The 25,549-nt window shown below is 46.5% G+C and overlaps 2 protein-coding genes across 6 annotated transcripts; one reads left to right on the forward strand and one right to left on the reverse strand.

The window, feature by feature from the left end:
- Positions 1-12,347: 12,347 nt before the first annotated feature.
- Positions 12,348-14,557, reverse strand: LOC310698323 (ankyrin repeat and SOCS box protein 6-like). The gene is made up of 3 exons (XM_083485426.1): positions 14,067-14,557; positions 12,793-12,901; positions 12,348-12,631 (listed from the first exon to the last, which is right to left on the reverse strand). The coding sequence occupies exons 1-3, from the start codon at positions 14,196-14,198 to the stop codon at positions 12,363-12,365; spliced, it is 510 nt and encodes a 169-aa protein (XP_083341552.1). The 5' UTR covers positions 14,199-14,557; the 3' UTR covers positions 12,348-12,362.
- Positions 14,558-15,037: 480 nt separating this feature from the next.
- On the forward strand, positions 15,038-25,387 carry LOC310698244 (ankyrin repeat and SOCS box protein 6-like). Of its 5 annotated transcripts, XM_083485256.1 has the most exons (8): positions 15,038-15,222; positions 15,575-15,651; positions 19,039-19,212; positions 19,789-19,970; positions 21,748-21,854; positions 23,053-23,161; positions 23,323-23,409; positions 24,252-25,387. In XM_083485256.1, the coding sequence occupies exons 3-8, from the start codon at positions 19,082-19,084 to the stop codon at positions 24,929-24,931; spliced, it is 1,296 nt and encodes a 431-aa protein (XP_083341382.1). In that variant the 5' UTR covers positions 15,038-15,222; positions 15,575-15,651; positions 19,039-19,081; the 3' UTR covers positions 24,932-25,387. The 5 variants fall into 5 exon arrangements, with proteins under 5 accessions (XP_083341382.1, XP_083341384.1, XP_083341383.1 ...); XM_083485258.1 differs by lacking the exon at positions 15,575-15,651 and having other exon boundaries at positions 15,097-15,222; XM_083485257.1 differs by lacking the exons at positions 15,038-15,222; positions 15,575-15,651 and adding an exon at positions 15,259-15,279.
- Positions 25,388-25,549: the final 162 nt, after the last annotated feature.

The following is a 25,549-nucleotide window of genomic DNA, read 5'->3' on the forward strand; positions in this document are numbered from 1 at the left end:
CTTACATTTTTATCATTGATGTTTCGTAATGTGTTTCTAACACATGCCCTGGGAACTTTTGATAAAGTTTATAAATTAAATAAATTACTTTTATTTTATTATTAAGGACCATTAGGACTAGAATCTTGCTTTACTGAAAGGGGGAGAGTCATAGCTCAGAGATAGAGCACAGAAGGACCCATTCCAGGTAAAGGTTCCATTCCAGGTAAAGCTGGGAATAGCCCCTGCCTGAAACCCTGGCGAGCCATTCCTGCCAGTCAATGTAGACAATACTGAGCTAGATGGCTCAATAGTTGGACTGAGTGCAGGGCAGATTCCTATGGTTTCTACCTTGGTTGAGCTCCTCGTCTCTCCGTTAGCTAAACTATGTGTCCTTTGCAAAAATAAATAAATAAATAAATAAAATGGCTCCACTGTCTTCTCTGCACACACATTCCTTGTACCCTCCCCTGCCCACCCGCAATTCTTTTTTTCTCTTTCTTTGCCATGGTTCTGTGGTTCTGCTGTTTTCCTCGCCCCACCACGTCCTCTGTCCCTCCTCGATTCCCCCTTCAACAACGATATGGGGTGTGGGGAGAGAGAGAGTGTGTGTATCAAAGCGGGACATATTGGATCCAGATGTGTGCTCTTGTGTGCGAGCCTTCCAGTGATTTAATTAAATTTCCCCAGACAGCCAGGAGGGGTTTCTTAATGATCAAATTTCCCTGGCTCTCTTCCTAAAATGCCCTCTCTTTTCGTTCTCTCTCTCTCTCTCTCTCTGCCTCCCTGATGGATCGCCAAAATGCATTTTACTCAGGCCCAAACACTCTTCAAGTCTGCAATTCCTGCCTGGGGCTAGAGAAAGCTGATAGGATCAGGATAGTAACCTCCTGCCCAGCCCTTTCTGCCCCCCCCCCTTTTCTGCATTTGTAAGGTGAGCTGGGTTATTTTGCATGATAATGCCCTTCTTGTTTCACTCTGGAATTCAGAGTACATTTCCTGGGGTGGGGGGCATGGCATGGAAATACATGGGTCCCCAAAGACAGACATCCATCATTTCATTTCCTTTTTTTAAAAAAGGGCATTCCATGAAAATGATGCTTGTTTCTGAAATACAGTGCACATACATATCACACAGAAAAGAACATCAGGAGACCCTGCAGAATCAGGGCAACAGGTGCCCATATAAGTGCAGCATCCTGCTCTCTCGGTGGCCAAAAAGATGTGCATTTTGGGAAACCTGCAAGCAGGAATTGAGCTCATAGGCCCTCTCCCCTTCTGTGGTTCTCAACACTGGCGTTCAGAAGCAGTTTTGGCCTACACTTCACTCAGGCCTATTTCCACACAGAAGCACACAGGTGCACAAATCCTTTGCTCATCAACTGCTCCATGTAGAGGGTGGGGGAGGTGTTGTCAGCTCTCCCCTATAATCAAATGATATATCTGGTGACTAGGGATGGGGGAAGGGACACGGGTGGTGCCTAGGGCTTGCTGATCAGAAGGTTGGCGGCTTGAATCCCTGTGACGGGGTGAGTTCCCGTTGCTCGGACCCTGCTTCTGCCAACCTAGCAGTTCGAAAGCACCTCAAAGTGCAAGTAGATAAATAGGTACCGCTCTGGTGGGAAGGTAAAGGGCGTTTCCGTGCGCTGCTCTGGTTCACCAGAAGCAGCTTAGTCATGCTGGCCACATGACCCGGAAGCTGTACGCCGGCTCCCTCGGCCAATAAAGTCAGATGAGCGCCGCAACCCCAGAGTCGGCCACGACTGGACCTAACGGTCAGAGGTACCTTTACCTTTACCTTTAGGGATGTGGGGGGGAGAGAGAAGTTCAATTCTGCTCACATTTGAGCTTCCTGAAGCTACCTCCTTTGAATGCCCAAATTTTTCAAGGCAGTTCACCAGCCAAGTGTATAAAAATGTATATGTTAGGAGAAAGGTATGCCTAAACATGCATATATATATATATATATATATATATATATATATGAAAAACAACACACCAAAAATCCATTACATTAGGGGGGAAATTATTTGCAAAAATACTGTCTACAGTATCAGGCAAAAAAATAGATGCCAGTATGTGCATGTGAGGAGAAATTTGTGCTGAAATGCTGGCAACAACAAAAAGGGCAAGCACTGTGGGAACGTGGAGAGCTGAATTTAAGACTGGAAAACTGAAAAATGGAGAGAAACCTAAATTGACATTTGCACTGATGACCGATGGAAGATTTCCCTCCTAGAAAGTTAATAACGGCTTTGGAAGGGAGTACTTCCCAGCCTTGGAGGAAAGGGTTAACCCATATTGATCCAGAGCAGACCCCCAAGTATAGTTAGCAGAGTAAAAACTTAACCACAATGCCGGGTTCCCAAAAAATAACTTGGGAGGCAATCAGCCTCATCCAGTAGGCAAATAAACATAATGGTCACAAACCCATATTCTTCAGGATTGGCACAGTCCATAAGAAATCCAGTTGCAGCATACTTAAACTTAACACTAAGACTAAAACCTTAACACTTAAGCATATTATGTACAAAACACCACACCAGAAGAGAGACAGAAAGTGAAACTCAGGCTCCTTCTGGCCTATTATTATAGTCAGCATGACCCAGACAGAAAAAGATAACAGAACCAGTTTGAACCAGCTGTTCAGCTTCTTTGAAGCTTGCTGGTTAGCTTGAAACTTCCAGCTTGCACCAGCTTTTTTCACACAGAGAAGCTTCCAGAACCTTCTTGAAATCATGGAATAGAAAATATCTCTACAGTTTAAACCAATACTTTCTATAACAACAGATGCCAACCTGACACCCTGCCCTCCCCAAACCCCATTTCTTATGGTATGGTCCTGTTGTAGCACCCTGCTTGTGGTTAACGTTTAGCTGGAATGAAATATTCAACGCAGCAATAGAGAAATTAAAATAATAATTTATTTGTCAGACAAATAAATGAGAGGCACAGTGGTATATGGTTACCAAAGCTCTGCCCCCTCCAGCCCTGATGGCCAGCACTTATATTTTCTCAGCCCAGCCCCCTTGCTCCTCCTTTGGCTGCCTCTGTCCAATCAGCCTGGTTGAAATTCCTATTGGCTGTTTGCTAGAACCAATCATAAAAGATACACCCATTTCCTATTACCTTTTATGGGAGACAAAGAGCTATATTTCCTTCTATCCATAAATGGCAGACAAGTAGCCGTATATCTTACATTTGCCTTGACAAGGCACCTTAATTACCAGATCACCTTTTGCCCCTGTTGCCCCTGCATTCCAAAACAAATGGCTAAAACAAATGGATCATGGTATTAAATTCTATCTAAACAGAGATCTTGGGTTCACATTCTCACACACCATCAATGAAATAAGAATCTAACATAAGAATCTAACATTTCTTACTTTCTAAATCCTTTGCATAATTATATTAAGCCAACAAATCTCATACATAACATAGATAGCTTTTTAGAAGAAAAGGCCTTTGCAAAGTAAAAAAGGAACTCAGTAAAAACAGCTTCAAAAGAAGCCTCTTCAGATTACACCCCTCCTTTCCCAGCCAGCTGCTTTTCCCATTAACTCTTCCCAAAATTTATTGCCCTTTAACTCTCTCAGTATACCTTAAACCTTAGGAAAATATGGCTGGAGTCTGATGGGAGGCACATGGTATTATTTTCTGTTAAACAATAAATCTTACTATTTACCAACTCTTAATTAGTGTTTTTGCAGCTTGATTGTATTCTGTAATATGTAGGGTCAGTGTAACATTTGCTCCCAGCCTGTAATTTCCTTTTACAACTTTGAGAAACTTGTCTCCTATGTTAGAAGGATGTTGGATAGAAACTAAGTGGTTTCCAGCTGCAGTGCTTTAGGAGACATGAAAAAAGATTCACAAATGAGTAAAAGCTTAATGGTAAGGATTTGCTGAACTAACAAACTGAATTGGAATACAAGGAGGGGAGGTGTGAGGAGGTCTGAGGAAATAAGTGTACGGAAGTTATGTTATTGAAAATTAATGTGTGTTTTTAATTGTTTTTTTATTTTGTATGTTTATTTTTCATTTTTTGCTATATCTTAAAAACTTTCAATAAATATCTTTTTTTAAAAAAAGAAAGAAACTTGTCTCCTGCTACTGCTATAAATCAGGGGGGCCCTTGTTCAGGAGAGCAGGAAGATAGTTTGTATGCATGAAACATACAAACATTTGCAAATATATCTTTAAGCTCATTTTAAAATACAGGCCTTGATCAGACGCCTCACTATAATCACAATCAAGGTGACAAATGAGCATGTTTCCAACATTAATTTATTCCTTCAGGGATGTCAACAACGACAAAGCTAGAATGAGTCAGCTCTCCCTGTCATTGGCTCTTGCGTCACCACACCCTCCAACATTTCTCCGATGAAAATAGGGATGTCCCATTCCAGAATGATTCTACTATTTATACCCCACACATCTTACTGGGTTGCGCCAGCCACTCTGGGCAGCTTCCAACATATATAAAAACATAACAAAACATTAAACATTTGGGGGGGGGAGACTCCCCTATGCAGGATTGCCTTCAGACAGCTCAGAGGTTGGATAACTCCATACCCTCCAACATTTCTCCAGTGAAAATAGGGACACCCTAAGGAAAACTGGGACATTTTGGGATCAAATCAGAAACCAGGAAGGCTTCTCTAAATCAGGGACATCCCTGGAAAATAGGGGCACTTGGAGGGTCTGCACCACCAACTGTTGGGCTTGCTTTCACCCTACCAAGTCCACCAAGACTCATTTCATTATTAATACTAACACAGGGCAGTTGTACCCCAGCGACCACCCTAGGTATTATCATGAAGAAAGCCCATCTAGCCATTGCTTCCCCTAATTTTCTTTCAGCTTAGCTCTCATCCTGCATCTTAGCACCCAAATGGCTCCACCATGACACCAGAGACAGGGGAGGCCCCACAGCTGCCAATTGTCCCGATTTTCCAGGGACAGTTGTGGATTTACAGAAACTATACAGTTTCTGCTATGATCTGGAAATGTCCTGCTTTTCCTTAGGACGTCTCTATTTTCATCTGAGAAATGCTGGAGGGTATGGAGTTATGTAACCCCCCGAGCCAAGGAGATAAGTAACTATACAACCTTTAGAAGACATCTGAGGACAGCCCTGTATAGGGAAGTTGTTTAATGTTTAATGTTTTACAGTCATACCTCGGTTTACAGACGATTCAGGTTGCGTTTTTTCGGGATACAGACCCGCCGAAACCCAGAAGTACCGGAATGGGTTAAGCGCTAAATAGTGCTTTGTGCACCTGCAGAAGCACCAAATCGCAACCCGCGCATGCGCAGATGTGCCGCTGCAGGTTGCGAACATGCATGCCGCATGGATCACGTTCGCAACCCGAGCGTCCACTGTATTATGCTTTTATGTATGCAGGAAGCTGCCCAGAGTGGCTGAGGCAACCAAGTCAAATGGACAGGGTATAAATAAAACTACTACTACTACTACTACTACTACTACTACTACTACTACTATTGAATACGGACATGTCCAACAGGTAGATCATGAACTACCGGTAGATCACTGAGCATCTGTGGTAGATCACGGTAGATCTCTCTCCCCCGCCCCCAGAAAAAGCTTTGGCTCCCCCCCAAAAGAGCTCAACAATTTTGCCTGTCAATAATAATGGGTAGATCACAGCCAGTATTTTTATAATGGGAGTACATCACAGTCTCTTGGGAGTTGGACGTGCCTGGAATAGAACACCCCCATTTTCATTGGAGAAATGTTGGAGAGTATGAGCTGGCTTACACAAATTCATACTACAACACTCTCTGGGACGGAGATTAGGCCACTATGGCACGTTCTGATTCTCTCAACACCTCCCTGTCTCTCTGAGTGCCCCCACCACTGACTGCATCCAACAATTGCATTTGCCTTCTTGGCAGGAAGTTCACATGTCTTCCTGGGATCAGCTGCAATCTTCCTGATGATCGGCCCCCCCTCCCCCGTTTCCCATACGCTGAGTCCCCAGCCGTTAATAAAAATGCTTTCATTGCTGGCCCTTAAACGCCTGACCTTTCACATTGGACTGTTGAATTTCATTCCATTGCTGTTACTTCAGTTTGTGAGGTCATCCTGTTCGCTGTGGAAAAAAGGGAAGAGGAAAATTCTGATCCTCTCCTGCGCTACTTGTTTGCGAGAATGTTATACTGGAATAAAGCTGTATACCTTTCCTGTCCATTCTGGAACATCTATATCGAGCCAACCCTATCTAGCTGAATCCCTCTCCCTTAAAAACATACAAGAATCCCTACACATCACTTCTTTGGTATAACCCCCAATTCTCATCCCTGATAGAAAAGAAGGCATGCAGTGTGAAATCAAGCACAGAATAATGCAGTGCAAGAATTGGAGCATGCTTACTCACTTGTCAATCTATTAGAGTCAATGGAACTTTCTCACAATGCCCTATGGGAAGCCCCCAAGCATGACCCAAGTGCTACAGCAATACTCTCCCCATTTGTGATTCCCAGCAACTGGCTATGGCCCTTTCTCCCAAATAAATTAAGGTTCCAGTCCTCATGTCTCTAAATAAAGTGATGGCCTAAACAAGAAGCTGCCTTATACTGAGCGAGATCATTTGGTCCCTCTAGTTCAATGTTATCAACACTGACTGGCAACTGCTCTTCAGGATTTCAAATAAGGAATCTTTCCTGGCTCTACCTGGCACAGGTGTATCCTGGCTTCCTTTCACCCTTGGCAAGGAACTGTCTCGCCCCCCCCCCAAAAAAAAACTGATTTACTACAATAGCGGCATTAGAAATTCCTACATTTTACATGACTTAAGTACTTGAAGGTGGGACACAGGTGGCGCTGTGGTCTAAACCACTGAGCCTAAGGCTTGCCGATCAGAAGGTCAGTAGTTCAAATCCCCGCGACGGGGTGAGCACCCATTGCTCTGTCCCTGCTCCTGCCAACCTAGCAGTTCGAAAGCACATCAAAGTGCAAGTAGATAAATAGGTACCACTCCAGCAGAAAGGTAAATGACATTTCCGTGTGCTGCTCTGGTTCACCAGAAGTGGCTTAGTCATGCTGGCCACACGACCTGGAAGCTGTCTGCGGACAAACACCAGCTTCCTCAGCCAGTAAAACAAGATGAGCGCCACAACCCCAGAGTCGTCCGCAACTGGACTTAATGGTCAGGGGTCCCTTTACCTTTAAGGGTATTATTTTACTGTTGTTAGCTGCTCTGAGCCTGGCTTTGGCTGGGGATATAAAGAAATTTTATTTATTATTATTATTATTATTATTATTATTATTATTATTATTATGTACCTAAAGCATCCAGTGTGAGGGCAAGGCGAGGAGGAAAGACCCCCAAAAATGCACACCTATGTGCTGATGTGTGCTGGAATATTGAGAAGCTGCAACAGCAGTGGCACATTGCCACTCATATAGTCTGATAGGACTATGGTGTTGTGGTGGTGGCCCTGTGCCCCCTGCAGGGTCCGGTTTCACCAACTCCTAAGAACGGCTCTGCTACCTGGGGATGCCATTGGGGATTAAACCCAAAGGAAGGAAGCAAATGCTCTAACCACTGAGCTATTGGTCCTTCTCTTTTCCTCTTGCCTTGGACATGGAAGGAAAGATTTCACGACAGCATTTTCAGAATAATGCTGAATCACTCAGAACTCTTCCATTTCTGCCCTCTTGCCCACTGGGAATTTGTCTGAGTCTAAAGAATAAAACCAACCCGTTTTGATTGCAGAAAGGGAGCAAACGAAATAAGAGGCAATCAAGTTCCCTCCCTTGGCTTCACTGTCCAAAACATAGGAGTGCCTGGAAATTCCAAGTCTGTGATGGAAAGAAAAAGGCGAAGCCAGTGAGACTCCTACTCTATTAGTCAGTGTTGCTGCCAGCTCTCTTCCTGGCAGGGCTCCTGTGCTCTTAACAGCCTTAAGTCTGAGCAGTAGAGAATAGGTCCAACAAATTTCCCCCCTGAATGGGCCTGTGGAAAAGCCAGAGGGATGACAGGCCTCTTGTATCTTTCTAACAGCTGTGCAGAAATGGCTTTTCAAAAATATACCTGTGAATGAAATAGGCTCAAATTCTTCTACATGGCCCCATTTATTTTCTGGCTGTTTCGCTCACCCTGCAGTTAAATGCAGTGTCTGAATCCCCATTTGATGCCACAGAGGAGCACCTAAATTATCGGCCCTTTACCAGGAGGGAACCTCTGGTCTGAGGGCCAAATGCAGCCCCTGCCCCTCCAGCAACTAGCCCCACTGTTGTTGGTGTTGTTTTTCTTTCCCACTCCACCCCCAACTTCAACTACCCCACTGTTGGTGAATCAGCTTAAGTGGCCAGGCTGTGGAGGATCAAGCCCACCTCTTCTGGGATCCTAAATCTGTCCACGCATCAAGGGGAAGAAGCTAGGGAGAACATAGACAGAGCATTAGGTCTATCTAGCTCAGTGCTGCCTGCACTGACTGGCAGAAGCTCTCTGGGGTTTCAGGCAAGGGATGTTGGGATGCAGTGATGGGCATCAGCTTGAGCAGCTTTAGAAGAGGATTGAAGAAATTCATAGAGGAGGCCACTAGGCACAGTGGTCATGTTCTGTGTTATGTACTGAAGTTCTCACCCTGGGCCCGGAGGGGGATACTGTAGATAGTTATGCAAATAAGGGATCGAAAGTGACGTTCAGTGATTGGATAGTTTTAGAAAGTTGTTACAGTTACGCTGTACTGGAGCTCTATATAAGCAGGCTGACTGAATCCTTCAGTTCAGTTCTGTTCTGGCCTGTGAATAAACGAGAGCTGTTTGAAGAATCGCTGTGTCATCTGATATGTTCACCGACAACTTAACATTCTGCCTCCATGGTCAGTGGCAGTAATGTTTCTGGATACCAGATGCTGGAACCTACAGAAGGGAAGAGGGCTCTTGTGCTCAGGTCCTGTTCGTGGGCTTCCCTTTGGGGCATCTGGTTGGCCACTGTGAGAACACTGTGAGAACAGGATGATGGACTAGATAGGCCATTGGCCTGATCCAACAGGCTCTTAAACCCCGCCTGGAGACGCCAGGGATTGAACCTAAGACCTTCTGCATGCAAAACATGTGTACTGCCATTGAGATTACTCTTCTAAAAAGTAAGATACTAGCCCTCATAGTTCTGAAGAAGAGACTGAATTAAATAATTGAAATTGAAATACTTTATTGTCACTTGTACAACTTGTATACAGTTAGATTACATGAGCACCTCACATTCAGTTCTCTTAGTCTTATTTCCCCTCTTTAACTGAGGCACACACACCAAAGTCAAAAGTCAGTTGCCCTGTTGTTATCTTTTCATTCAGCAGCCTAACAGCCCACGGATAGAAGCTGTTCTTTACCCTGTTGGTGCGACTAATCATGAGTCTATATCTTCTGTCTAAGGGCAGGAGATCAAGAAAGTGCCGGCCAGGGTGTGAATCATCCCTGAGAATTTTCCTCCCTCTCCTGAGGCAACATTCTTCCATCTTGTTCAGTACTGTCTACACCGACTGGCAGTGGCTTTCCACTGTTTCATACAGAAGTCTTTCCTAGCCCTACCTGGAGATGCCATTGGTGGTTGAGCCTGGGACCTTCTGACCACAAAGTAGATGCTTGGCCACAGAGCCAAGACCCTTCCGCTAAACAGAAAGCAAGATTATTCATCATTCTGAATAAAGGGCTGAATTAAACAGGAACACTGGAAAGTCCCATATAATGAGCCATACTATTGGTCCATCTAGTTCAGCGTTGTCCACACTGACTGGCAGCAGCTCTCCAGGGTTTCAGGCAGGGGATATTCCTAACCCTACCTGGAGATGCCACTGGGGACTAAACCTACGACCTTCTGCACACAAAGCAGATGCTCTGCCACTGAGCTATGGCCATTCTCTAAATGTGGCTCCCTCACAGTTCACTTTCTTTGCATTCAGCAGAGAGAGAGAGAGCGCAAGGGCCCTGCCATGGTGCCCTCAGCACTTTTCTGACCAGGCCTTAAGTAAACTTCTCTGAAAAGCTATCCGGTTGTCAGGAATGTAGTAGAAAGATAAATATGGGGCTGTGGGGGAGGCTGGGAAATGCAGTTGGGGTGTGATTGATGCCTTCCTGAAGTTCTGTTTGCCTCTCTGAGCAGCCTTAGGGGTATGGGTTCAAATTACTCAGAAGCCCCTCGACCTATTTCCTCCGGCCCCAGAAAACTAACCCCAAGGCAGAAGGCAGCAGCAATGTGGATGTATTATCATGGTTTTATTGCAGATAACAGACCCTTCTAATATTTGATAAGAATTTTATAACTGTTGGCAATTAATAACATAAATAAGAAATACACAATAATGCAACTGCAAAACAGAACTGCAATACTAAACGTATACATAGTTATCTTGCCTCGATAATGGACTGGATGAGAGCCAACAAACTCAATCCCGGTAAGACGGAAGCACTCTTAGTGGGCAGTTCCCTAGACGGGAGTGCCTTCCATCAGTTTTGACTGGTGACTCACCTGTGCCTCTAACTGGACAGGGATGGCCTAACATCTGCTGCCTATGCTCTGGTAACCTCTAGGTTAGATTACTGCAACTTTGAAGATGGTTTGGAAACTTCCACTGGTACAGAACTCAGTGGCTGAGTTGCTCACCAGGACAAGACGCTTTGAGCATATAACACCAATCCTGGCCCTACTCAAAGTAGAGCAGCCCAAGACAATCAGGTAGCCCTCCCACCACATGTCAAAGAGAAAAACAACTACAGTGGTACCTCTAGATACAAACGGGATCTGTTTTGGAGCCCCCTTCGTATCTAGAAGTAAACATAACTAGCGACGGTGTGTCTGCATGCGTGCCGCTTTTTGCCGCTTCTGCGCATGCGCGTGACGTCATTTTGAGCGCCATTACTTCCGGGTTGCCAAGGAGCGCAACTCGAAGGCGCTCAACTCGAAGCGTCTTCAACCCGAAGTATGACTGAACCAAACTTTTAGAAGACATCCGAAGGCAGCCCTGTTTAGGGAAGCTTTTAACGTTTAATAAGTTGCTGTATTTTAGTGTTTTGTTGGAAGCCGCCCAGAGTGGCTGGGGAAACCCAGCCAGATGGGCGGGGTATAAATATATTATTATTATTATTATTATTATTATTATTATTATTATTATTATTATTTACAAGTATTATAAAGTCTGTCACATAGATGATGAAGCAGATTTGATTTCTGATTTTTCCAGAGGGTCAGATCTAAACCAACAGGTTCACTTCCAGGCAGAGAGGGAAAGATTTAGGACACACTCCCTGGAAGCCAGCAGACTCTCTTTCCTTAGAGATTTTTAGACATCCTCCCAGAAGGTATTCTTAGACCTACCCTGGAGATACCCTGGCTGCCAATAACACACACACGATTCTAGTTCTCATGGTTTTGAATAAATGAGAACCAAAGAAACTGTCTTGCACCAAGGCAGTCTGCTGGCCCATCTAGCTCAATACTGCCTACAGGGGTCAGCAAACTTCTTCAGCAGGGGGCCGGTCCACTCTCCCTCAGACCTTGTGGGGGGCCGGACTATATTTGGGCGGGGGGGGGGGATGAACAAATTCCTATGCCCCACAAATAACCCAGAGATGCATTTTAAATAAAAGGACACATTCTACTCATGCTGATTCCCGGACCATCTGCGGGCTGAATTTAGAAGGCGATTGGGCCAGATCCAGCCCCCAGGCCTTATTCCAGTTCAACGGAGTCTATAGATGTACAGTAGTACCTCGAGTTAAGAACTTAATTCGTTCCGGAGGTCCGTTCTTACCCTGAAACTGCTCTTAACCTGAAGCACCACTTTAGCTAATGCTGCCTCCTGCTGCTTCTCCGCCGGAGCACAATTTCTGTTCTCATCCCGAAGTTCTTAACCTGAAGCACTATTTCTGGATTAGCAGAGTCTGTAACCTGAAGCATCTGTAACCTGAGGTACCACTGTATTTGAAGTTGAGAATATATTGCGGCAATGCATGATTATTCATATTTCTTTCAATTAACCTAAAATAAAGAATAGTGTACTTAAATACAAATACCGGTCGGTATACAGTGGTACCTTGGGTTACATACACTTCAGGTTACATATGCTTCAGGTTACAGATTCCGCTAACCCAGAAATAATACCTCGGGTTAACAACTTTGCTTCAGGATGAGAACAGAAATCGTGCTCCGGCAGCGCGGCAGCAGCGGGAGGCCCCATTACCTATAGGGTTGCTTCAAGTTAAGAACAGTTTCAGGTTAAGAACGGACCTCCGGAACAAATTAAGTACGTAACCAGAGGTACCACTGTATCTTGTTTGCCTAAGTAATCCATTATCTATATAGATCATGTATCTTGTAACAATAAATTTGGATTAATCAGTGCTTGCACTTTTATCATTCCAGCCCACCCAGGCAGGTCGTTTTAGGGAGAATGCCGTGGGCTGGCAAGAGGGCGCCAGCCTTGATCCCCGGTTCACATTCCTGCTCTGAAAGCACTGATAGTTTTGCACTGGATCTGGACCCCTGGAGAAGGAAGCAGCAGGGCTTGGTGGGGCGGGCGGGTGGAGGAAGCTCACCTCCTTCCAACAAAAGGCGAATGTTTTCCGTATTGTGGATCTGAACCCCATCACTGCTGGCTAGAGCATGCAGCAGAGCGGTCTTTCCTGGGGAAGGAGGGGAAAAGAGCATAAGAATGTGAGAGGAGCCTGTACGGGGCCTATCAAGCCCAGCCTCCTGTTCTTGAGTGACCAACCAAAGGCCCACAAGCAGGAGCCAAGGAGGGAAAGGGGGAAAGGCCAAGCCCAGGAGGATGGAGGCAACTGACCATGTTTATCAACTGCATTGACATCGGCTCCAAGTTCCAAAAGTCGCTTTAGGCAAGGGAGGCGTTCTGGCTCTTCGCTAGCCAGATCTAGGGGGCTGCTTTCATGAACCTAAGGAGGAATGGGATAGAGGAAACATAGCTGGCTGCTTTTATTGATGCCTTTACTGCAGCAGTGATGAATTTTTCCTAGTTTGAGGGCTCTATTCCCTCTTCTGCAGAAAGCAGCGGGCACAGTGAATATGAATTTCCCCTCTATGTATATGGTCAGCTGGTTTCTACACACACTCGGACACCTGTGTCCTTCAACCGGGCAAGCAAGTGACGTGAGCAGAGTTGAAGGATTTGTTTCCATCCAGGCAACACTCAAGGACGAAATCTGGGACCCTGGACCCTGCCTTGACCCCTGCTTTCTTGACCAACTATATCTTATCTTATCCTATTTTTCATACAAGTTCCTTTCTCTAGAAACGGGAGGGGGAGAAAGTCAACTCACAGCCTTGTGGCAACTTTTGAAAGCCAACTTTTTAAAAGAGCATAAGGTTTTAAACCCTACATGCACATTGCATCCTATGAACAGAGAAGCAAAATTTGGGATGGGGATTTTGGATCAGGATCCCACCCCATCCCCAGCCTGCAATGTTGTTATCAATCTCCCTCTCCCTTTGTTAGTACACCTGCTTCTTTCACTACACAGGTGGTGGCCATTTTGGGTGGGGTGGGGGTTGTGTTTCTGACCCCTGTATGCGTTGGCAGAGCCCCAGCCCTGTTTTCGGGCCTCTTCTGGGTCGGCAGTGACGAGCGTGATCATGTGCCAATCAGACATGCGTAAAATGGTCGCTGCCTGTATGGTTCCTGCCATACACCAAAGATGCTCCTCTTTACTCTGCCCAGACACTCAAGATGCAAGAATAAAGTGGGTCCTAAACAGATGCAATCGTAATTGATCTCAAACCAATTTTTTTAATGCTTGCGTTTTAAATAGCTTGCGATCAGGCCACTGAGAAGCCAAATCCATCATAAGAATAATTGCCAGCATGGTGTACTGGTCAGCATGCTGCGCTAGGAGCTGGGAGTGACCAGGGGGCCATGAAGCTAACTGGGTGTAACCTTTGGCCAGTCACTGTGTCTCTTAGTCTGATCTACCTCATAGAGTTGAGAGAACCATCTGCACCACTCTGAGTTCCTCGTGTGTGTGTGTGTGTGTGTGTGTGTGTGTGTGTGTGTAAGGTTTGACATCAATGTTAATAATGGAAATAAAAATGGCAGCAGCTTACCCTGTCTCTCCGGTTGATGTCTGCACCTTCCTGCACCAACAGCTCTACCATGTCCGGCTTGTTCCGCATCACGGCGATGTGCAAAGATGTATAATAAGTGATTGGGTCTTTTGGAAACACAGAAACACACATTTATTTATTTATTCACCAATTTGGCACAATTTGTTAATTTGTCACACTGAAACATCCTTACCAAGGACCTCAAGGTGACCCGGTTCCCATGCCCTCGCAACAATCCTAGGAGGTAGGCTAGGCTGCAGGTGAGACAGCGACCGGCCCAACTGTCGCTCAAGGGACCTTCGCGTGGTTGCATGGCAAATTGGAACTCTGGTTTTCTAGTTCCACAGCTCTTATCCACTGTGCCTGACTGCCTCTCCTAGCAGGCTAACTGGCTGTTGGTTTTTAGGAAACACTGAGCCCTTGCATGTTCAGGGATGTTGTTCTGCTTTTCAAGGAGCTTAAGGTGGGGTACACATTTACAAGGCTGGGACTGAAATAACTTATGGTGGGAGCTCTGATAAAACCCTATCAAGCAAGACTTAAGCAGCTGCAATTCCAGCCATGGAGCTGAAGCCTGCATGCATTTAATGTTTGTAAAGAGTGGATTAAAAATAATTATTCCAGGTCAACTGAGCCTATAGATGTACAGTGCTACCTCAGGTTAAGTACTTAATTTGTACTGGAGGTCTGTTCTTAACCTGAAACTGTTCTTAACCTGAAGCACCACTTTAGCTAATGGCACCTCCTGCTGCTGCCAGGCCGCCGGAGCACGATTTCTGTTCTCATCCTGAAGCAAAGTTCTTAACCCGAGGTACTACTTCTGGGTTAACGGAGTCTGTATCCTGAAGCATCTGTAACCCGATGTACCACCGTACTGTACACTATCTTCCTTTCCGCTGGGGAAGTCTGCCCCCTGGTGGCCGCTTGATCCGGCAGCGGTTTAAACCAAAACCTCCAGCCTGCAGAGGGCACTTAGATGAAAAGATACATGAAACTGTGGGGAGAGCGAGAGCGAGCGAGAGACCGAGCGAGCAACCAAGAGAGAGAGAGAGAGAGAGAGAGAGAGCTGCAGCTGTTGGCTGCAAACTGTATAAAAGTGCAACTCAAGAGCTCGGCATCCTTCCGCTTCCTGCTAACCCGGAGGCACGCCGTGCAGGTAGGAGACGTGGGACCAATAGGACGGGATGGGAGTTGGGAATTTGCGGAGAGGAAGGTGGTTGAAATAAACCTTTTAATGGGCTACCTTGATTACAGGGGTTTTGTTTTTGCTGGTTTTAGCAAAAAGGCTTCATTTATTAAGTTACTTGAAAATACAGAATTTAAAAATCTTGCTAATCGTTAACTGTAGGGCTCTTAAAAAAATTAAATTGCAAACTAGGGTTGTCGGAATTGCAGACGGGGGGTTTCGGACGCGCAAAGGGATTCTTCCGGCATGGTGTGTGGCGGGGAGAGAAGGCTGCTCTGGTTATCCATACTGAACGTAGTAATAATTTGGTTCCATTTTACAGAGCACTTCAAGCTAGTTCAGACGCTTGGTTCGAGAAAGCTCCCCTGCCCGTGAAATCGTTCCTAACAGCCTTGTGAGGTGGGCTCGTTCCCATGTTTGTAGCGACTGGTTTTGGAAGCAGGGTTTTGGAAGCAGGTGGCAATTTACCGAGATGCTGACTTTTGTTTGATCATTTGTATTTTGCTGCGTATAAACCTTACTTTGTCTGCGTTGATTTTCTTGCCCATACTGGCGGTGGGGGGAGGGGGACAGGGGGATTTATGGTATTTCTATGGGGGAAAGATAAATGTCACAAATTCATGTAGTGATGATGACAAAGCAGGTGCCACGTGAAAATAAATATTAGCTTGGCAGGTTCAAACTTTTTAGCTTTGTTTACTAAGTGCAAGAAAAACAAGCAGGCTAAACTGGATAGCTCATTAGTCCCGGGATGGGGAATAGTTCGTCAGCCCTCGCAGTCGTGGCAATGGCTAGGAATGGTTGGAGTTGGAGTTCAGCAACATTCAGGGGTAGGGGAAACAGCGTCCTCCACACCTGCTCTTGGTCATTAGAATGTTTGCCCCATTCAGAATTTTACCCCAGGTGGTTAGCATTCATTGCAGTTGTCGTTGGTTTTTTTACTGGAAGTGAAAAACGAAGTAAAATGCCTTTTCTTGGGGAAACTCCCCCCCCTTTTTTTTGTCAGAAGGGTAGCCTTTCCCTTTAAACCTTTTCCACGGACTTCCTTTTAGCCAGATTCGTGGAGTTAACAAGCTACAGTACAGCTGCAGTGGTAATTTGGGGGCAGTGGTAGTTTGGCAGGGCCAAACATTCAAAGAAAGAAAGACTCTTGAAATGGTGCAGCATTCCCTACTTTAAAAAAAAAAGATTTCCATGAGTGCTCCTGTACCATTTACAGGGAAGTGATTTCCTTGGCAGAAATGAAAACATCAGAACTTTGAAAATAATCGTGTTATGTGGACATGGACTAGGCTAGAGTGAGGCAGTGCCCCTTCACTAGCAGCAGCACCTATCACAGAAGCTGCGACTTTGCAAAGTGGAAGAAAAAGGTTGAACCCCAGTGTGAGCAGTGTGGTGTAGTGGTTAGAGTCTGTAGGACTAGGACTGGGGAGACCCAGGTTCAAATCCCCATTTAGCCATGATGTTCACTGGGTGTTACTGTCCTATACATGCCTAAACATAAGTCCCACTGTGCTCTGTACTACCTGTTTTGCTGTGGCTGGGTAAAGGTAAAGGGACCCCTGACCATTAGGTCCAGTCGTGACCGACTCTGGGGTTGTGGCGCTCATCTCGCTTTACTGGACGAGGGAGCCAGTGTACAGCTTCCGGGTCATGTGGCCAGCATGACTAAGCCGCTTCTGGCGAACCAGAGCAGCGCATGGAAACACCGTTTACCTTCCCACCAGAGCGGTAGCTATTTATCTACGTGCACTTTGACGTGCTTTTGAACTGCTAGGTTGGCAGGAGCAGGGACTGAGCAACGGGAGCTCACCCCGTCGTGGGGATTCGAACCACTGACCTTCTGACTGGCAAGTCCTAGGCTCTGTGGTTTAACCCACAGTGCCACCTGTGTCCCTATGTGGCTGGTTACAACCTTCCAAATGCCACAAACTGCAAAAAGAACCAAATAAATTCTCTACCAAAAAATAATAGAAAGTGCTGCTTCATTCGGGGTGTGGAATAGCCATTCTGTTTTTGCGCCTGTAACCCAGGTTCCAGGAGCCATGTAGCTTTTCTATCCTACAGTGGACCTGCTGCCAGTCAGTTTTGGCCAGGCATAGGCAACCTTTGGCCCTCCAGATGTTTTGTCCTACAACTCCCATGATCCCTAGCTAACAGGACCAGTGGTCAGGGATGATGGGAATTGTAGTCCAAAACATCTGGAGGGCCAAAGGTTGCCTATGCCTGGTTTTGGCCATACTGAGCTAGGTGTAGTTTCTCTGGGCACTGTGTAGGATCATTGAGTGGCATGGAGCCCTTGCAACTTGCCTCATGGTAGATTTTAAAAAATGTGGTAGATTAAAAAAAAGTTTCCTTGGGTGTGTGGATCTGAAATGCAGACCCACCCTGCCCCTGGAAAGAAAAGTTACAGGTGGCCTTCTTGATAAGGAGAGGGTCTCTTTAACTTTTTGAATGCTGTGAGATCATACCTCTTGCTGTGGAATAATTTCATAGAATCATAGGCGCAGTTAACTGTTGCATCTTTCTCTGCTCATAGTTGTGAAGAATATTCTTATGTTATGAATGGCCCTACAGCTCTGATTCTATATCAACAGGGCAATGGCAGTTGCAATGGAGAGTTCTTATCTAGGATGGGAGGGGCAAGGAAACTCTAGACCTGTAGAGCTTAATGACTGTGCTACTCCACGTAAAGACATGCATTTAAAGGATGGGGGTAACCTTCCACTTGCCACTGTATCACTCCTTCCCAAGGCAGGAACGTCATGTCTTGAGCTACTAGTCTCCTGGGTGGAGTGGCCCCAGTTCCATCCTGTAGCAACTGGTCCTAGCAAGCTGAGAGCAGGAGCCCTGCAAGACATCAAGTTGTTTTGTTGCTATGGCATCTTAAGGATGGACCCTGGCAAAGGCTGTCTCCTTAATCTCTGACAGCCTTGCAAAAAGTTCCCTCTAATGACTAGCCCTGAAAGGCTTACAGCTGGCCCAGGGGGCCATGTTTACCACAAGTCATTGGCGGCTCGTTTGCTACCTGGCAAGGGTGTCGTCCAGTCCTTACCTTAGGTGAGTAGTCAGAGCTGGTAATTACCGTATTTTTCGCCCTATAGGGCGCACTGGCCCATAGGACGCACCTCATTTGGGGGGGGGGATGAATAAAAAAAATTATTCCCCCCCCAGCCGCGGGGCTGGGGCGAGGGAAGCCCAAACTTCCCCCGTCCCCAGCCCCTAGAACAGACTGCCCCCCGAAAGCCTTGCAAGCCCGCGGGAACTCCCGCCGGGCGCGCAAGGCTCGCGGTCACCTGCGCGAAGCACGGGGCGTCCTCCGGAGGGCGCTCCAGGCTGCAGGCTGCCGCCCGTAAGCCTTGCGCGCCTGGGGGAACTCCAGGGGAAAAGGCCTTTAAAATAGTGCTGTGCTGTTTTTACTATATCAATTTCTGTATTTCAATAGATTCATTCTCATATTGTTTAAGTTCTATTATAGTATTAATTAAGCTACTATTTTTAAATAAGTTTTAGCTTTCTGTATTTGATCTGTGTTTTAATTTGTATCGGTCACCTTTAGTCACAATTTGGGGGAAAGTCTGGACATTATTATTATAATTAATATTATTTTATTCTATTTATTACTTAACGGCAGCAGCAGAAGCAAGAGAAGGGTTGAAACATTGCTATCCTACTTAAATGGTTAACCTGTACTGTGGGTTTTGGGAAGGATGTGCTAACAAGCCCTGTAGGATACATATGGTTGCGAATGACAGCGATGATTATGAAGAATTTATTTTTTGGTAGGCCGAGGAAGCAGCTTTAGATTGGCTCTCAGACCATTTCCTAAATGAATCACAGAAGGGAGTCAAGCAGAATGCCTTTCCTCCATGGCTTCCGACGAATCATCTTTGAGTACCAGCCATTAGTTGACGAGATCTTGGAATGTATGGATCCTCTGGTGCAGGACATGATGGTCAGGTAACTGGGAAGCTGCTTCCCCGTCCGTGTAGACAACACTGAGCTGGGGTCTCATTCAATTCAGCCCATTCTTCAGAATTATGAGGACTAGGATCTTTGAGGGTTTTATACAGTCAAGCGGTATATAAAAATCATGAAATGCACAAACAGAATCCCACCTTTCAGGGAAAGGGCCATGGTTAAGGGTAGAGACCTTATGTGCATACAGAAGACCCAGGTTCAGCCCCTAATGGCATCTCCAAGTTGGCACTTATAATATCCCCTGCCTGAAACCCTGCAGAGCTGTTGCTGCTGTCAGTCAGTGCACACAGTACTGAGCTAGATGGACCTGGTGGTCTAATGTAAAGGGGGGCGGGGAAATCACATTAGTTTCTCCTACCCACTCTGGCCCTACCCACCGCTGGCATGTGGCCCCCAGAATGTGGCCCAGAAGGACATGTCTTCTCATTGGCACACAGCTCTTCCTTCTGAGCTGACTACTGATTGGCTCTTAATCGTTACCAAACCACCACCGCGGAACTTTGCCCTCCTCCTATGGTCATTGTGGTGTTTTATTTGCCTTGTTTTCTTGTGAAGCCCCAGCGCTGTGGTAGAAGACGACAGGCGGATTGCGGCCCTTAACAATCTGCTGGAGAGGAACGCCAACTCTGTTTACTACCAAGAGGGTGTGAGCTATTCATTGCTGAAGATGGCGGAGTATGGGGTAGTCCAAGCCGCAGAAGCCCTCCTGCGTGGTGGGGCGGACATCACCTTTGAAGGTTGGAGGGGGACCGGGTTCATGCTTCCGGTCTTGCATATATTTTAAAATTACAGAAATCATTGGGATAGCTATTTATGGAGGCTGTATTTTTATATACATTTTTTTTCATGATTCCTCCCCTCCCCCCCCCCCCAAATGTTTCCTTTCTGGTTAGGAGCGACCTGTTTTGGTTCTTTGTTTCTGCTGGGAATTGCAACGCCCCGTTTTATGTGACACCATTTTAATTCAATACAGGCAACCCCCGTTTTTGCATGCGTTCCAAGAACGTGTGGCCATGCACGTGTGTGGCACGTTTTCAGAACCGGAACAGGGCAGAGTGGGGGGAAGGCAGGGTGGTGCTGAGGGGCTTATGCGAGTGATGATCCAGAACGCAACCCGCACACAAATAGGACATTGCCTGTATTAAAGGCAAAAAAGGCTATTCCACCAGTGTGGTGTAGTGGTTAAGAGTGGTAGACTCGTAATCTGGTGAACCAGGTTCACGTCTCCGCTCCTCCACATGCAGCTGCTGGGTTACCTTGGGCTAGTCAAATTTCTTTGAAGTCTCGCAGCCGCATTCACCTCAGAGTGTTTGTTGTGGGGGAGGAAGGGAAAGGAGATTGTTAGCCACTTTGAGACTCCTTCAGGGATATTAAATCCAAACTCTTCTTCTTCACCTGGCCTGATAATCCATTTTGTGACCCAGATGAGGAAGCGAAAAGTGGGGTATAATTTTTCAATTCAGTAGTAGTTGCTCCCCTGATGTCCATTAGGCTCCACCTCCCTAAGTCGCTCTTTTCTACTGTCAGGTACTGCTAGGTTCACCTCTCTGCCATTAGGTTCCGCCTTCCTTTTCCCCAAGCTCCACCCCTTGTCTCCTAAGCTCCTCCCCATGAGCTTCAGTGTTCTAAAGCGCTGGCCGCTGCGGGCTCAGGTGCCCATGGGTGTGTGATGTCACACAGAGGTTCCTTCATAGGCTGTCTCTCTAACAACATGACCGCCTCCCAGCAAGGCCGGTTAGACAGTTGGGCCAGGAAGGAGGGCCTTTGACTGCTGGGAGCCATGAGGAGGAAATGGGTAGGGGGATGTTTCCTGGCCTGCTGGCTCCCGTATTACGGGCCTGACGTGAACACCGGTAAGCATCTTTCTCTTCCCCCAGTGCTGACAACAGCCTTGTTGTGTGGGCAGACAGTCCCCATATCCAAAGGACCAATGATCAGGAGTCTTTATTAGGCGATGCAGCAGGGTGATGCAAGGGTTAGGATGTCAGACTACAAGACCTGGGAGCCCAGGGTTCAAATCATGCACACAGCCACATGAAGCTCTCTGGATGCAACCCTTGGGGCCAGTGTCATTGTTTCTTAGCCTAAGTGTACCTCGCAGGGTGGTTGTGAAGATGGAACAGGGTAGGGAGAGAACCCCACCTTAAGCTCCTTGAAAATCAAAATAACATCCCTGAACATGCAAGGGCTCAGTGTTTCCTAAAAACCAACAGCCAGTTAGCCTGCTAGGAGAGGCAGTCAGGCACAGTGGATAAGAGCTGTGGAACTAGAAAACCAGAGTTCCAATTTGCCATGCAACCACGCGAAGGTCCCTTGAGCGACAGTTGGGCCGGTCGCTATCTCACCTGCAGCCTAGCCTACCTCCTAGGATTGTTGCGAGGGCATGGGAACCGGGTCACCTTGAGGTCCTTGGAAGAAAGGTAAGGATGTTTCAGTGTGACAAGTTAACAAATTGTGCCAAATTGGTGAATAAATAAATAAATAAATAAATGCGTGTTTCTGTGTTTCCAAAAGATCCAATCACGTATTATACATCTTTGCACATCGCCGTGATGCGGAACAAGCCGGACATGGTAGAGCTGTTGGTGCAGGAAGGTGCAGACATCAACCGGAGAGACAGGGTAAGCTGCTGCCCTTTTTATTTCCATTATTAACATTGATGTCAAACCTTACACACACACACACACACACACACACACACACACACACACACACGAGGAACTCAGAGTGGTGCAGATGGTTCTCTCAACTCTATGAGGTAGATCAGACTCAGAGACACAGTGACTGGCCGAAGGTTACACCCAGTTAGCTTCATGGCCCCCTGGTCACTCCCAGCTCCTAGCACAGCATGCTGACCAGTACCCCATGCTGGCAATTATTCTTATCATGGATTTGGCTTCTCAGTGGCCTGATCACAAATTATTTAAAACGCAAGCATTAAAAAAATTGGTTTGAGATCAATTACGATTGCATCTGTTTAGGACCCACTTTATTCTTGCATCTTGAGTGTCTGGGCAGAGTAAAGAGGAGCATATTTGGTGTATGGCAGGAACCATACAGGCAGCGACCATTTTACGCATGTCTGATTGGCACATGATCACGCTCATCACTGCCGACCCAGAAGAGGCCCGAAAACAGGGCTGGGGCTCTGCCAACGCATACAGGGGTCAGAAACACAACCCCCCACCCAAAATGGCCACCACCTGTGTAGTGAAAGGAGCAGATGCACTAACAAAGGGAGAGGGAGATTGATAACAACATTGCAGGCTGGGGGTGGGGAGGAATAGAGAAATAATATGGAACCATTGAGATCCTGATCCAAAATCCCATCCCAAATTTTGCTTCTCTGTTCATAGGATGCCATGTGCATGTAGGGTTTAAAACCTTGTGCTCTTTTAAAAAGTTAGCTTTCAAAAGTTGCCACAAGGCTGTGAGTTGACTTTCTCCCCCTCCCCTTTCTAGAGAAAGGAACTTGTATGAAAAATAGGATAAGATAAGATAAGATATAGTTGGTCAAGAAAGCAGGGGTCAAGGCAGGGTCCAGGGTCCCAGATTTCGTCCTTGAGTGTTGCCTGGATGGAAACAAATCCTTCAACTCTGCTCACGTCACTTGCTTGCCCGGTTGAAGGACACAGATGTCCGAGCGCGTGTAGAACCCAGCTGACCATATACATAGAGGGGAAATTCACATTCACTGTGCCAGCTGCTTTCTGCAGAAGAGGGAAAGCAGCCCTCAAACTAGGAGAAATTCATCACTGCTGCAGTAAAGGCATCAATAAAAGCAGCCAGTTATGTTTCCTCTATCCCATTCCTCCTTAGGTTCATGAAAGCAGCCCCCTAGATCTGGCTAGCGAAGAGCCAGAACGTCTCCCTTGCCTAAAGCGACTTTTGGAACTTGGAGCCGATGTCAATGCAGTTGATAAACATGGTCAGTTGCCTCCATCCTCCTGGGCTTGGCCTTTCCCCCTTTCCCTCCTTGGCTCCTGCTTGTGGGCCTTTGGTTGGTCACTCAAGAACAGGAGGCTGGGCTTGATAGGCCCCATACAGGCTCCTCTCACATTCTTATGCTCTTTTTCCCTCCTTCCCCAGGAAAGACCGCTCTGCTGCATGCTCTAGCCAGCAGTGATGGGGTTCAGATCCACAATACGGAAAACATTCGCCTTTTGTTGGAAGGAGGTGAGCTTCCTCCACCCGCCCACCCCACCAAGCCCTGCTGCTTCCTTCTCCAGGGGTCCAGATCCAGTGCAAAACTATCAGTGCTTTCAGAGCAGGAATGTGAACCAGGGATCAAGGCTGGCACCCTCTTGCCAGCCCACGGCATTCTCCCTAAAACGACCTGCCTGGGTGGGCTGGAATGATAAAAGTGCAAGCACTGATTAATCCAAATTTATTGTTACAGATACATGATCTATATAGATAATGGATTACTTAGGCAAACAAGATATACCGGTATATGTATTGAAGAACATTATTCTTTATTTTAGGTTTATTGAAAGAAATACAAATAATCATGCATTGCTGCAATATATTCTCAACTTCAAATACAGTGGTACCCCAGGTTACAGATGCTTCAGGTTACAGACTCTGCTAACCCAGAAATAGTACCTTGGGTTAAGAACTTTGCTTCAGGATGAGAACAGAAATCGTGCAGCGGCAGTGCAGCGGCAGCAGGAGGCCCCATTAGCTAAAGTGGTACCTCAGGTTAAGAACAGTTTCAGGTTAAGAACCGACCTCCAGAACAAATTAAGTTCATAACCAGAGGTACCACTGTACTTCCAGCACTATTCTAAACATGTTATTAAGTGTCTTTGGTATTACTTTAAATAAGGGTTAAGATATATTTGCGATAGAGGGCCTTATATTTATTTTCTCTTTCTCTTCCTTAGTTTGGCTTTTATGTTGTTGAATACTTTTAGTAAAAATTGATTGGGGAAAATAGGAAAATGGTGGTGGTGATGCCAACGGTCACTGAAAAAAAAAATTAAACTGCCTGTTTCTGTATTGTTCCCGCCCATCAGGAGCCAATGTGAAGGCCACAACAAAAGATGGTGACAGCGTCTTCTCCTACATCATCTTCCTCCTTGGAGAGACAGTGGGAGGTGACGAAGAGGAGGTCCGGACCATCAAGAGCTTCTGCTTCCAGGTCACTCAGCTGCTGATGACCCATGGGGCCAACCCTAGTGCGTGCCCAACCTATGAGTCCCTCACCCACCTGTGCCTGAAGAACTTCCGGCTCCACTTTCCCCTCCTGCGCTTCCTCCTGGAGTTTGGGGCGTCATACAACTGCACCCTCCATGGGCCTGCCTGTTGGTCAGGCTTCAGTATTATCTTCGAGCAGCTTTGCTCCCACTTGAGCGGGTCAGAGGACGACGCCTTCTCCGTCGACCTCTTTCAGAAGGCCGAGACGGTGCTGGAGCTCATGGCCTCAAGCTCCCAGACCATCAAGCTGCCCATCAACTTTGAGATCAACCTCAGCCACCTCAGTGGGTTCCATAGGAAGAGGATCTCAGACCTCTTCACCAGCCTGAAGCAGCTGGAACACTCCCCTCCTACCTTGAAGCAGATGTGCCGGGTTTCCCTGCGGCAGCATCTCAGACCCTGGCCCATCGATGAAAAAGTCAAGGCCCTCCCGCTTCCCAACTTGTTGAAAAAATATATCCTTATAGACCCGAGCAGCTCTGCGGAGGCGGCTGTCTGACTTCAAGGGTGGACCAAGAAGACTGATCTGCCAAGGGGGTGTTTCCAGCCTGAGGCCTTCAAGCCACACACACCAGTCAATTGTGGACACGGGTGTTGGTCATGCACAGGATGACATTTGCGGGATTGCCGCACAGGGTGTTACTGCACCATACCCATTCACACACGTGGCCTGGCCTTTTGCCCTGCAATGGACGAATGCATAACACTTAGATGTTTCCAAATCTGCAGCTCAACTGCTGATTGTTCTGAAGGAGGGACAAGTCCATTTTCTGGACCTGAGTCATGACTAAACTGAATTCTGCTCAGTGTCTGCAGAAGGTTGGAGGCCTTCATTTATCTGAACAATATTACCTCGTGACTTTTCTAAACAGCTGTTCTGAGCAACCTGGCTTCTAACAGGGAGCGAAGCGTCCATTCCTCTGGGTCATTAAACATGTGTTCCGCACCAGCAAAATGTTGTGACTCTAGTGTCTTGCTTGGTTGTGTTCAAGTTGCTTTGGGTTGTCCTGGGGTAACAGTGACTTGACAAATTTAATTTAAATAAAATAAAAGCAACAGTAGGCCAAGTAGCAGGAAAAAGGGGTGGCAATAACATCTTCACGACATCCTATGCTAC

This window comes from Podarcis liolepis, assembly GCF_965112155.1.
Source record: "Podarcis liolepis genome assembly, chromosome: Z".
Taxonomy (NCBI): domain Eukaryota; kingdom Metazoa; phylum Chordata; class Lepidosauria; order Squamata; family Lacertidae; genus Podarcis; species Podarcis liolepis.